We start from the raw sequence: 14,523 nt of genomic DNA, 5'->3' as shown, positions 1-14,523 counted from the left end.
GGTTATAATTATTAAAATTAATGATTTTACCAAATTAATCTTGAGTTTTGTTTTACAAAAATGCCCCTAAGTTTTGGGGGAAAAATTTTTGTGCCAACGATTTTACTTTAATCTATATATATATATATATATATATATATATATATATATATATATATATATATAAAAGTAAAATCCTCCTAACAAATTTTCCCTCCAAAACTTTTGTAGTAAAACTTATTTGGTAAGTAAATGTGAAATGGAAAATAAATAAATAAATAAATAAATAATAATAATAATAATAATAATAATAATAATAATAATAATAATAATAATAATAATGTTATTGCCTTAAATAAATAAATTATTATACTTTCCCTTAAATAAATAAATTATTATACCTTCCTTTTGAATTAGTATTTTCTACCTATAAATACAATGGCTTCTTCAATCAAAGAATCTCAGACTCATCTCTCTGCTTTCTTTTTGTATGAATTTTCTACATTTTTCTAACTATATTCTCACATACTTCAATATGTTTTGCAGTTTATATCATCTGGTATGAGTTTGAAGATACTTAAGGAGGCTCTGCTTCAACAAAAGGAAATTGAGGAGGAAGAGCATTTGTAACAGAACACTATTGGTTTAGTTTTTATGGAAGATTGTAGAGATGCGATCGAGGATGATAAAGACGGTAATTTTGATAATTTTGTAAGATTTTCTGAAACTTAGAGTTAGTATGTTGACTTCGAGATTTGTACATGCCATTCAAGTTTCTATGTTTTCTTTTTTTACCCAGCAGAGTTCATTTTACAGCATTTCATAGCATTTTTATATATATCATTTGAGTAGTGTTTGTTTAACCTATTAAAAATTTGGCTATATTTGATTTTTTTCTAAATTTTTGTAAAACACAAAAATAATGATTATTTAAAAAGAAGAAATAAATAACAAATACAATTTCAGATTTTGTGTTACTCCATTCACATATTAGTATAAATAAATAAAAATAATAATAAAATAAAATACAAAGGAAATATAAATTTTTAACCAAAAATTTAATTAGAGAAACCTCCCAAAAAAATTCACGTTGTACTGAACCCAAATAAAAAAATACTGGCAATGACACAATCATAAGGATCAAAGGGAACAATGGAAGACCCAGAAATCTAGACATCATTGATGTACCGAACGGTGATGAGAGACTCAGAAATAGGAATATCATTATGAATGAAAACGGAGATTTTCTTGACACCCGAATTTAGTTTAAGGAGAAGTTTACTCTTCAGTACAAATGTCTCCTCAATGGATTTTGTATGGTCATATAGAGTGTATTTATACACCATGGGTGAGTTCAAAATAGCATAATATTGAAATTATAAAATGGTAAGAGATCTCAAAAAAGGTAAAACTTTTAAATTTTCAGTTAATACAAAAAATGTTATAATTGCCGAAAATATATATCTTTAACTTTAGACAAAAATTAAAAACGAAATCATAAACAATTTTAATAATTAGTCAATGCCATTTTGTTTGGATTAAGAGCTCATCTTATATAGATGAGATTAAGAGCTCCTCTTCCCAAACATTTTCAATGTGGGATCAAAATGATCCCACATCATTTACTAAGGGGAGCCACCTTTATCTTCTTCTTATTTTTTTAAAATTTTAATTTTATTTTGTATATAGTTTTGTTTGGATTATTATTATTATTATTATTATTATTATTATTATTATTATTATTATTATTATTATTATTGTTGTTGTTGTTGTTGTTGTTGTTGTTATTGTTATAATTATAATTTTATTTTATACTATTATTTGCACCCGTGCGATGCACGGAATGTATTCGTTATAATATATGAATTATAATTTGCTTCATATTCGATAGTGTAAATTTTAACGTGAATTAAGGTTTGTATGAATGTTTCGGAATTGAATTAATTGGTTTCATTATCTTTATGTGTAGTAATTTAGCTATAGAAATTTTTTTACGAAATATATACGTAATATGTGGATATGTAACAATTTTGTTATATTGGTGCAAGAAGAATACATAATATAACTGTTTTGAATTACACATTGTTGAAAACCTCTATGTAGACTACATTAGTAGTAGTAACAGAAGTTTGTCCATCCTCGTCTAGAGCTAAAATCTTAAGGCAATCAGGATGATCGAGTGACTCGGGAAAAAGCCAGACAATTGACCGTAATTAAAGACTGATTTTTTCAACAATAAGCGAACGTGAGTTAGTGTTTGACCCTGGCTTTTGTTGATAGTCATTGCATATGCTAGCATCAACGGGGATTGTTTACGCTATAACTTGAACGGCAACCTCGTATCAGAAGGGGTGAGAGACATCCGTGGTATAAGAACTTTGTTTCCTTGTTGCGTTCCATTAACTATTCTTGTAACACCCCAGATTTTCAAGACATTTAAAACTTATAATAAAGGTAGAATCTTATTAAATCCCAAGATATAAATACAAGCGTTCGGGGTGCTATGCCACACCTGGGCTAGAGAACCCAAGTGCACAGGCTAACTAACTAATATCCTCAAAGCGTAAATACGTAAACGTGGCACGCAGGCCAAAAGGGAAACTATCTACTTCTAAGTTCTAGCGCACTCCAGTGACTTAATCTTCTGTGCCTGAAAGCCAAATATATCTGTTCAGCGAGAGATGCTGGTAACCCACTCCAACGCGTTGAAATACAATACATATAGAGATATATATAGATATACGAAAACCATTTTGAGCATGAAGATATATCCTACGAACTCTAGCTTTAAAACCGGGAATGACTCGACAGATAAGGCCAGACACAAGCAACAGTTATAACGAGCATATGCAGTTCACAACAGATAAGGCAGATAAGGCAAAGCATAAACAATGATCATAACCCAACATGAACAATCCCCAATATAAATCCCATAGTCACATCCCCCAAGACACTCGTAATCACAACTCGTCCCTGTCACAACACATAACACACTTTGTTGGCGCCACAGGACCAATCGCATGCCCATACATGAGGGTCAGCGCATATAGCTCTGACACGGCCCCGCAGCACCCTGCCCCGTATCGCAACACGAAGGGGTCGATCGCAACCGACCGATGAACCGCAGCTCATCATAGTGTTTGATCGCAACCAAACAGTGGACCGCAGCCCAAGAGAATGTCATCTGACCGCAGCCAGGAAAAAGGACGAACCGCAGCTCGTATAGAAACGTTTGATCGCAACCAAACGGTGGACCGCAGCCCAAGAGTATCAATCTGACCGCAGCCAGCTTCTGAACCGCAGCTCAGGATAACCAATCCGATCGCAACCGAATTGGGGTAACACACACATAACACATAGCAAGCACATGCAACCCACATTACACATTAGGAAGGGGGAGAAAACGTATAACAAAACCTATGCGTGATCCATCACTTACTAAGAATAGTCCTAAGGGGTTCATACTTCTTCCACCTAGGTCAACGGGATACCAATTCAACTAGCATGCAATATAATAGACTCATAAACCTACGAACGGTACCCGAAACATCAAACTACACATAGGCACGATAAACGGAGTCCGTTGGGACACCACGGGGAACGGGGAACATCAAACGGGGAAGCCGGGATCCCGGGTGGGATGAAGTTCCAGCGGGTAGCCGGTGGGTGGGGGCCACCCGCCGGCTGCCCGCCGGAGAATACTGTTCCGGGCAGCGGGTCGCCGGCGGGCAGCTGCCCGCCCGCCGGCCACCCGCTGCCGGGCGGTGTTTCACGGCCATGGGTAGGTGGCGGGTCCCCTACCCCCCACCTACCCCCCACTGACTCTTTTCACACACTTTACGCCCCGGGAACCGTTGTGGAACCCGAAACCATGCTTAGACACTTTACAACGCAATTAACGACAACACGTAGACAATTAACGAATCGAATACAAGAAACGAACGGCACATAACCTATCATGCTTTTCTAAATATAATCAACACCCAAACATGCGATTTCCCCACCCGATAATCCAAGAATAAGATCATACGATACAACCTAGGGTTCTAATCACTTTTATACCAACAAGAATACGGTTCGTCTTCTAATGGCAAGATTTGGTAAGAATAACACATAAACATCAAGAGCATCACACAATTATCAAGAACAACACATAATCATCAAGAACTCCATATAATTATCAAGAACACCATAATTATCAAGAATCTCCCAATATCAAGATCATCAAGATCCCCCATGGGATCATCACATCAATTACCAATAATAATCATCATAACTCGCCAATATACAATAATATGGGGAAACCCTAAGGGGGAATTATAACTATGAAAATAGGTTCTGTTGAGACATGGGTTACCTCTTAGCCTTAATTAATTCCTTGGCTATGAAGGGTCTTTCTTTAAGCTTTCTTGCTTTCTTGATTTCTTCTAAGGGGATTCTTGGAGCACTTTGGGGTGGTGGAACGTTTATTGTGGTGGGGGGTTCTAGGTGCCTCTTAAGTCCCCTATTTATATATTTAGGAGTCCTGGTTAGGAACTAATATTATAGGCTTGCTAATTCTATTACTTTTGGAACTAAAGATTGGGTTTAGGGATAAGGGTCCATGGTCCATAGTGGACCATATTAATTAATTAAAGGGAATCCTAATCGTAGTCTGAATAGTAAAAGGCCTACTTCCTTTATTCCTAATAGATAACTAGGTCTAGGATTCCTAATTAGAATCTGAATAGTAAAGGGTTTACTTTCTTTATTCCTAATAGGTTAGGACTCTAATTTAGGCAAGGGTCCACGGTTCATGGTGGACCTTTATTAATTAATTAAAGGAAACCTAACCGAATTAAATCATATTTAATTATTATTAACGGGATTAATTTAATAATTAATCCGGGATTGAAGGCCGTAACACGGGGTGTTACAATTCTTGCTTCGACAATATGATCCGCCAATCTTATAACGATGAGGCGCGTATCGTTGCAAAGACCAAGAGAGTGGTCTATGTTCCGCAATAACATAACATGTGCACCAACCTTTATTATCAATGAATGATTAGGAATTCCAGACAATCAACCTTTATTGTGAGAGATTATCACCATCTAATTCTGCCTTACACAAAGAGTCACAGCTTAAATACGTCCGACCTTCTGCAGTGTTCATGTCACACATATACTGATTAATTTGATCAACATCTAAAGTCGGTGAGAGGATCGCTCGTCCTTTTAGGTGCGACTCTTCAGCATTCTATACTTCGCGGTTGGGAAGATGCTTTCAACTATAGTTGCAATTGGATCAGGTCCACACTTCAACATAAACCTTGGTGGAATATCGATCTCAAACAAACCATTGTTTACAAACCCTGTAATCCCATCTCTGATGTCTGCAATCCATCTTGAGAACCAATCAACCGTCTGTCTATCTTCGTTTGAAGCTAAGCTCTGTATTCTCAGGTTCTTCGTGAGCCTCAATACCTTGCAATTTCTCCAGAGGTATGAAGAATTAATAGTGGCTCCCACAACCATTGGTATCGTTGCTTTTGGAATAACTGGAAGAATCTGTCTAAAATCACCGCCCAAACTACTGTCTTTCCACCAAATGTTTTTTGATCACTACCAAGTATGGCGAATCTCAATATATCCCTCATGGTTTTGTCTAAAACCTCAAAACAGTATTTGTGTGTCATTCGTGCTTCATCCCATATTATCAATTTGCTCTTGATTATAAGTTCGCAAAGGTCACTGCCTTTCGAGATATTGCAGGTGGAATCTTCATTCACTGAAAGTGGTATAGCAAATCGTGAATGTGCTGTCCTGCCACACAACAATAGCAAAGATGTTATTCCACTTGAAGCAACGTTTAGAACAATAAGGGTCTTTTTTTTTCCATTTCCATTTTCCGTGAATTAAGGATTTTTTTTTTCCTATTTACTGCTAACTTTTTTAGTGATTATTATTAGTATTATTAATTAGAACGGAGTCACCTTTTTCCTTTTCTATTCTTTGAGCGGGAATCCAAGGAAGGATCATTTTGTTATAGATAGACTATAGAAATTTTATATATATATATATATATATATATATATATATATATATATATATATATATATATATATATATCTTAATAAGAAAACATCAATTACATTATATGGTTTTTACATAAAATAGAAAAACATGTTACAGTATATAGACTTTATAGTAAATAGTAAGATATGCTAAAATAAAAATTACCTAATTAAAAAATAATAATTTTCATTCATGCCTCAACACAATCACATATTACTTCCATCTATAATCAAAACCATATTCACCTTTTTTTTTTTTTTGAATACTATAACCTTCATTTTCCTAATCATCCATTTTATACTACTTTTCAAACTGGAAACTACATAGGAGGATTTTATTTTTATTAATAGTATACATTATTATTATTATTATTATTATTATTATTATTATTATTATTATTATTATTATTATTATTATTATTATTATTATTATTATTATCATTATCATTATTATTATTATTATTATTATTATTATTATTATTATTATTATTAATCAGAAATTTTTATAGGATTTTCCTTGTGTACTGGTATTCTTATTATGACCCCCCCCCCCCCCCCCCCCCCCCACCCTCTTTTTTTTTTTTTTTTTTTTTTTTTTTTTTTTTTTTTGTGGCACAATCTTGCCTTTCCTTTTCCATCTTCAATGAATTGAGGATCCTTTTTTTTTTTTTTCTTATTTTACCACTAACTTTTTTACTGATTATAATTAGTATTAATTTATCAGTCAATTCCATTTCCTTTTCTATTTTCAGTGAATTACAGATTCTTTTTTATTTTTTTATTTTACTGTTAACTTTTTTACTGATTATTATTAGTATTAATTAATCAGTGAATTTCATTTTTTTCCATTCTTCGTGAATTAAGGATCTTTTTTTTTTATTCCTATTTACTACTAACTTTTTTACTGATTATTATTAATATTATTAATTAGTAACTTTTTTCATTTTCTATTCTTTGAGCGAAAATGGAAGGAAGGAGGATTTTGTTTTTAATAAGAGTATAAATAGACTATAAAATTTTTATAAATATATATCTTAATAATAAAATTTCAATTACATTATATGATTTTTACATAAAATAGAAAAACATGTTACAGTATATAGACTTTATAGTAAATAGTAAGATATGTTAAAATAAAAATTACTTAATTAAAAAAAATAATTTTCTTTCATGCTTCAACACAATCACATATTATTTTCATCTATAATCAAATCCATATTCACTTTAAATTTTTTTTTTTTCTTTTTGAATACTATGATTATATGCCACTGAACAGGAGAAAGTCTTTCTCAATGCCATTTCACGCTCTTAGGACACACGTACGCGAACATTCTTATGACTCAATAATATAAGTGCCTAAGAGGCAATTCATTAAACAACATGTGTTCTTGACATCCCACTACTAAAAAACTTCTCAGCTGCAATGGGAAATTGCAATGGAATGAATTTCAATGCAAAATTGCAACAGAAACAGAAAAAATTTCCAATGCAATTTTTGGCGCAAGTGAAAATTTTTGCTCAAAAAATGGAGGAAAACATTTTTGCAACAGTAATTACAATGGAAACCTATACTCGTAATTTTTACAACAGAATTTGCAACGACCATCAATTTCGTTGTAACATTTTATTATTATTTAAAAATTATGGGTTTTGCAACGGTATTTGCAACAACACACAATATCATTGCAAAAATAAACATGCAACGGAATACGTTGCAATGGAATACATTTTCCATGCAATTTTTTTTTAAAAAAATAATTAGTTTGCAATGATATTTGCAATGGAATAGTGAAGTTCATTGCAAAACTCGCATTATAACGAAAAAATTGCAAGGGAAAAATTGCAACTATGGTTGAGTTTGCGTCAAAGAATGATAGAAGGACATCTCTTTTAAATATACAAAAAGATCTCTAGTTTGCATTATGTTAGAATTTTATTTATAATAAACAAAGTTATTTGAATTTTTTTAAGAAAACTACATTGGGACATTTCTTCGTGAAATTTCATTATGTTATTTGAAGATGAGATTGCCATAACAAGTTGTTCTTCTGCATAGTGAATCTGATCATTGTGCACTGCATTAGCCTGATTTAACTCACTGCATTTCAGATTGGGTGAATTCTTAATTTTCCTTTCCATTTTTAAGGTCATGTTAAGCACCTTCTCCATGACTGGGATGGGCTCCAAAACGAGAATACCTGACTTAATGCTCTCATACTCCTCATTCAAGCCTTCTAAGAACCTGAAAATCTGATCTTCTTCCTTTTCCTTTTGGATCTTACTTACAAGTTTGCAGGAACATTTAGGCATACACTCACAAGCTAGAACATACCTCATAGCATTCAATTGCATCCATAAGGCATTACTTTTAGTAAAGTACTTATTGACAGATAGGTTACCTTGTGAGCACCTATAAATCTGATTCTGCAACTCAGCAATTCTATGAGGATCAACCTAAGAGTATCTCCTCTTGAGCGCATTCCAGATGTCTTTCGCCACTTCAAAATACAGAACACCTTCGACTATCGTAGAGCTGAGAGACCTAAGACTCCACGAACACACAATATTATTGCACCTTTTCCAGATTGCGTACCTAGGCTCATCTTCTCCTGGCTTCACGATCGATCCGTCAACAAATCCGAATTTGTTTTTTACTTATAGCGGTATCCTCATTGATCTGCTCCAGGATGCGTAGTTAGTCTCGGACAACGGCGGTGAAACGAGAACAAAATTAGGATTCTCGGTAATATGAAGGTACATCGGATCATCAAATTCATCCAGATTCGAGTTCATCGAATTCTGATTTGAAGAAGCTCTGGTTTGTTGTCCGGTAGAAATTTCGTCACCGTTAGTTTGCTGTCCGGTGGAATTTCCCTCGCCGGTTTCGTTTCCTGTTGTTACCACTACAGCATAGCTTCGATCTCGCCGCTCTGATACCATGATGAAATGGCTCAGTACATGATTGAAAGGGAAAGTATTATTAACTCTGCAAGAGGTCTGAAAGATACAAAGTACAGGGAAACGATTACAACTAACAAGGTGAAGGACAAAAGACAGAGAAGCCCTTTGGCTTTATAAACTGTGACACTGCTTTTCCAGAAGATGAGTGAGGCTACTGAACTTTGCATGAGGTGGAGAGTCTTCTTACTTTATCAATCTCACCCTCTTACGAAGATCAATGGTGTTGGAGGGATGACACTCACGAGATTTACACTGTAAAACATGGCTATAAAGTTCTTTCTGAAGGAGCTGTTAGAGAATCCACCCAGTTCACTACTTGGTCGTCATTGTGGAAGCTTAAGCTTCCTCCAAAAATTCTAAATTTTCTTTGGCGGTGTGCCCGAGGGATCTTTCCTACTTGTATGACTCTTGTTGGCCGAGGGGTTTCTATTGCTGTTGAATGTCCTCTTTGCCATTTGTTTCCTGAAACTCCGATGCACCTCTTCAGACAGTGTCAACATTCCAGAAACTTGTGGAGCAATTTGCCGAGTTGTCCAACAGCCACTAACACGAATGATTTTGCAGAGTACAGTGACTTTCTCTGGTTATTGAGGGAAGTGATGATTTGGCTATTAGTGGATGTGTGGCATTATGTTGGTTGATCTGGAAGCAAAGGAATTTGGTGGTGTTCAAGCGTCAGATATGGTCACCCAGAGATGTGTTGCGCCGGCTAGCTAGCTCTTTTACTTGAGATTGGAATGTTCTGGCGGTAACAAATCACCACCTCAATTCCTATATTAATTTATTGTCTAACAACTCTACATTGGGTTTTGATGGAGTTCGCATCCATCAAGGTACTAAAACCTCTATTGAAATATGAACCCTAAAAAAGATCATTTGAGTAAGATAGAAGTAGACCAATAGAAGTGAAACGAATAACAATTGATTAAAAAGAAAAGGTGGAGTAGAGTAAGTGTTTAGATTAACCTCAAGCGACGTGACAAAACCGGGGACAAGAATAAGAGTTAAATGACTTGGCATCATATGTCACTAAACAGGATGAAGTCTTTTTCAATATTATCATTCCACGCTCTTAGAACACACATGAACATTCTTATGACTCATGAGTGCCTAAGAGGCAATTTATCAAACACCTTTTGTTCATGACATCCCACTACTAAAAAAATTCTCAGCTGCAATTAATTGCATTCCATTGCAATGGAAAAAATTTTCCGATGCAATTTTGGCTCAAAAGAAATGGGGTAATACATTTTTTGCAATGGAAAACTACATTCGTTGCAATTTTTGCCACAGAATTTGCAACGACCTTCAATTCTATTGCAACATTTTATTATTATTTAAAAATTATGGATTTTGCAACCGTATTTTCAACAACACACAATATCATTGCAAAAATAAACATGCAGCAAATTAAAATATGTTAAAAGTAAAATCAGAAATAGAGAGATAAGGGAGAAAGGGAGAATCAACTGTTCATTCATCTGTGTGTCCTCATACAACCACAACACTTCTATATATATAATACAAATATAACGGAAGATATAATAGAGACATAAATACAGGAACCGTTATAACTATTATATAATCTATAATAATATCCACATAATGATATATTTATAATAAAATACATTTTCCTTGCAATCTATCTATCATTATCATTATAATAAAGCACTAAGTTTCTGCCTATGCCAAACTCCCGCCCAATTAAAACGACGTCATTATATGTCCACAAAAGAAGATCTTAAATAAATGGTGCTAAACAAAGCTTAGTGCGTGGAATTAAATTGTGCCGGCTACTTTTTGGGAATACCAAGTAAAATAAATCAAATTAAATAGACTTCTAATTATTACACACTTCTAAACACAGTGTTCATTATAAACACTGCTTCGAAAACTGATTTCTCAAACAGATTTAAATGTCTGCTCAACATGCTCTTGAAAACTGAAAGGTCGACAGCACCATTCATACTTCCTAGATTTTGAAATCCATAGTTTTACATTCTATATAAGCCTGTGTCGATGGAGAAATCCCCTCCCAACTTCAGGATATCTGCAGTTTGTATCACCTGCCATTTAGAAAAAAGAGACCCAAAATATCAGCAACTAAACCATGCCAATGTATGTTGCTGTAAAAGACATTGGCCCGCTCGATAGGGAGAAAGCAATAAGAGTCAAGTGTGTTAGATGCTACGAAATAGCTGAAAACAGAGGGTCTACAGAGATCAAGAGTCGAGAAGTGTTGGTCTGCGATAAAGAGGTATTTTCGTTACATGTTTAATATTTTAGTTTACTGTTTAAGTTTTAGGCTTTACACATATTTATGCTCTACACATGTTTTATTTATTTCACTAATCCTATGTGCAGGGAACTTTCATACATTTGAACATGCATAACAGTGATGTCAAAAAATACAAAAATGTTTTCATAGAAGGGAAGCTCTATTCAGTAAAAAACTTTTTGGTGTTCACCCACTATTATACTTACAAAACTTGTGATCACCAATATATGATTAGGCTAAACTATAAGACTCAGGTAAAGGCAATCAAATCGAAAGGTTTTCCTAATAAGATGTTTCAGCTAAAAACCTATGACTCTTTGAAAGACCCTACTCAAGTCAATGACAAGGTGTTGTTTGGTAAGTATTTAGTTCATGTTTTCTCTATTTTTCATTTATCTATTTTTGTATTTGGTCTACTATTCAATTATTTTGTGTTGATACAGATTTAATAGGTAGAGTTGTCGAGATCTATGTTCCTGTTGACAAAATAATAGGAGGCAGACCAGCCAAACTTCTAGACTTTAAAATGGCTGATAATGAGTAAGTTTCCTACTAACAACTATGTTCCTATATTTGTAATCATTATATTCTTTCTAACACACTTGCATATAGGGGAAATACCTTACAGTGCACTGTGTGGGACAGTCATGTTGGTTCCATGCTACCATACTATGATTCTGGTCTTAAAGAACCACCAATTTTGGTTCTTCAGCTTTGTCGGGCAAAAGTGGTCAATGGTAAGTTATAATGATAGATTATTCTTTTAAATTTTTTCTAGGTTTTCCATTGTACATTAACATCTATGGTGCTAATAGGTGAAATCAGAATTACTAGCTGCTATGATGCTACCCAACTTCATTTGAATGCATCTTTTCAGGAATTTGCTGATTTTAAGTCTCAGTAAGTGCCTGAAATATATTTGTTATCAACTGTCTACATTTTCTAAACTACTGTATCTGTAATTTATACAACTTATTCATAAATGTAACCTGTAGGTTAACTGCATCAAATAACCCTTTACGCAGTATTAGCACTGCAACTGTGTTGTCTCAATCCACAGGAATTGATGACTTCACCAGTGGTGCTTTGACTGTAACTCCAGTAGCTGATCTGTTGAAAAAGAAGCAGGTTAGACTCTAAACTTTTATAAATCCTTAATACAGTCCACAAAACTCATTATACATATAATAAGACAGAGTAACCAAGTTACATTTTCTATGGCAGAATGGGGAGTTCTATGTACCTGCTAAAATTGTGGCCATTGAAGGCTCTTTTGGATAGATGTACATCTCTTGCATGTCACCAGGATGTAACAAAAAGCTTTCTGGACAATTAGGTGATCTGATTTGTACACACTGTGATAAGAAGTATCAAGAGGGCATGGCAAGGTATCAGGTCAAAGTTATTGTTCTAGATAAAGGTCTACGAGATGCTCCCTTCCTTTTATGGGATAGGGAGTGTTCTGAATTAGTTGGTATCCCAGCACACAGTTTGTACACGAAGTATAATAAGGTAAAGTAACAGTATTGTAAAATTTAACACATTCATATGAACTCTGTTTGTCTTTTTTTTTTTTTTTTTTTTTTTTTTTTTTAAGGTATGCTATTTTCTTTATTTTAGGTTTCTGACATTCCAAGAGAATTGGAATCCTTAGTTGGTATGAGAATGGTATTTAAGATATCATTAAAAATGGAGTTCATGAAGGGAGTTTATTCAGCCTACACTGTGATGAGAGTTTTAAGGGATGAAGTCTTAGTGTCAGCATACTGTTCTAAACTTATTGAAGACCAAGAGAAGGACTTGATGACAAAAATGATAGATGAGGACGAGGAGGAAGATGGGGAATCTGATCAGGTTGTTATTTTTAATAAAGTAAAATAAAAATTTACATTTTTGAGTCTATGTTTGACATGTTTTGGACTAAATCAACTTTTAATATACAGGAGGCTTCTAATAGAGACAATGAGGTCAACAATCCATTAAGTATACAGCAGTCTCAAAGTCTAGACATTGAACCTAAAGATTCTAATGGTGTGAAGAGATCGCTTCTAGATCAATTCTCCTCCTCTAGGAAGATGGGAAAAAATGTTGCTGTTAAACAGGAAAAACTTTAAGATCTATGATACTACAGACTATTACCAAATTTCTGTGGTTTTTATCTTTTGAAAATAATGGCTTGCCCTGCTCAATTTCTCTTTGTTTGTGTTGAACAATTTCAGTTTGTTTCAATCTAAAATAGATTCTTTGCCTTTGTTGTTTACCTATGCTTTCTTTTTATACACTGTGGTGCTTTGACTGTAACTCCAGTAACTGATATGTTGAAAAAGAAGCAGGTTAGACTCTAAACTTTTATAAATCCTTAATACGTCCACAAAACTCATTATACATTTAATAAGACAGAGTAACCAAGTTACATTTTCTATGGCAGAATGGGGAGTTCTATGTACCTGCTAAAATTGTGGCCATTGAAGACTCTTTTGGATGGATGTACATCTCTTTCATGTCACCAGGATGTAACAGAAAGCTTTCTGGACAATTAGGTGATCTGATTTGTACACACTGTGATAACAAGTATCAAGGGGGCATGGCAAGGTATCGGGTCAAAGTTATTGTTCTAGATAAAGGTCTACGAGATGCTCCCTTCCTTTTATGGGATAGGGAGTGTTCTGAATTAGTTGGTATCCCAGCACACAGTTTGTACACGAAGTATAATAAGGTAAAGTAACAGTATTGTAAAATTTAACACATTCATATGAACTCTGTTTGTCTTTTTTTTTTTTTTTTTTTTTTTTTTTTTTTTAAGGTATGCTATTTTCTTTATTTTAGGTTTCTGACATTCCAAGAGAATTGGAATCCTTAGTTGGTATGAGAATGGTATTTAAGATATCACTAAAAATGGAGTTCATGAAGGGAGTTTATTCAGCCTACACTGTGATGAGAGTTTTAAGGGATGAAGTCTTAGTGTCAGCATACTGTTCTAAACTTATTGAAGACCAAGAGAAGGACTTGATGACAAAAATGATAGATGAGGACGAGGAGGAAGATGGGGAATCTGATCAGGTTGTTATTTTTAATAAAGTAAAATAAAAATTTACATTTTTGAGTCTATGTTTGACATGTTTTGGACTAAATCAACTTTTAATATACAGGAGGCTTCTAATAGAGACAATGAGGTCAACAATCCATTAAGTATACAGCAGTCTCAAAGTCTAGACATTGAACCTAAAGATTCTAATGGTGTGAAGAGATC

The 14,523-nt window shown here is 34.0% G+C and overlaps 2 protein-coding genes across 2 annotated transcripts; both read left to right on the top strand.

Moving 5' to 3' along the window:
* Positions 1 to 11,105: 11,105 nt before the first annotated feature.
* LOC109166805 lies at positions 11,106 to 12,554 on the top strand. The gene is made up of 7 exons (XM_019315683.1): positions 11,106 to 11,252; positions 11,360 to 11,630; positions 11,717 to 11,813; positions 11,886 to 12,010; positions 12,089 to 12,173; positions 12,269 to 12,401; positions 12,498 to 12,554. Exons 1-7 carry the CDS (start codon positions 11,106 to 11,108, stop codon positions 12,552 to 12,554), a joined length of 915 nt encoding a protein of 304 aa, XP_019171228.1.
* Positions 12,555 to 13,387, top strand: LOC109166804. Its single transcript, XM_019315682.1, has 3 exons — positions 12,555 to 12,785; positions 12,894 to 13,127; positions 13,217 to 13,387. Exons 1-3 carry the CDS (start codon positions 12,555 to 12,557, stop codon positions 13,385 to 13,387), a joined length of 636 nt encoding a protein of 211 aa, XP_019171227.1.
* Positions 13,388 to 14,523: the final 1,136 nt, after the last annotated feature.

The sequence above is a fragment of the Ipomoea nil genome, unplaced genomic scaffold, assembly GCF_001879475.1.
Source record: "Ipomoea nil cultivar Tokyo-kokei standard unplaced genomic scaffold, Asagao_1.1 scaffold3105, whole genome shotgun sequence".
Lineage (NCBI taxonomy): Eukaryota > Viridiplantae > Streptophyta > Magnoliopsida > Solanales > Convolvulaceae > Ipomoea > Ipomoea nil.
The sequence above is the reverse complement of the archived record's forward strand: the minus strand, read 5'-3'. Positions and strand labels throughout refer to the sequence as shown.

Bases quoted from the DNA above. Each gene is read 5' to 3' on its own strand.
- LOC109166805 (XM_019315683.1), top strand. From the start codon at position 11,106: ATGCCAATGTATGTTGCTGTAAAAGACATTGGCCCGCTCGATAGGGAG. The intron at 11,253-11,359 runs GTATTTTCGTTA...TCCTATGTGCAG, and splicing joins TGTTGGTCTGCGATAAAGAG to GGAACTTTCATACATTTGAA. The intron at 12,174-12,268 runs GTAAGTGCCTGA...TGTAACCTGTAG, and splicing joins TTTGCTGATTTTAAGTCTCA to GTTAACTGCATCAAATAACC.
- LOC109166804 (XM_019315682.1), top strand. From the start codon at position 12,555: ATGTACATCTCTTGCATGTCACCAGGATGTAACAAAAAGCTTTCTGGA. The intron at 12,786-12,893 runs GTAAAGTAACAG...TCTTTATTTTAG, and splicing joins TGTACACGAAGTATAATAAG to GTTTCTGACATTCCAAGAGA. The intron at 13,128-13,216 runs GTTGTTATTTTT...TTTAATATACAG, and splicing joins AAGATGGGGAATCTGATCAG to GAGGCTTCTAATAGAGACAA.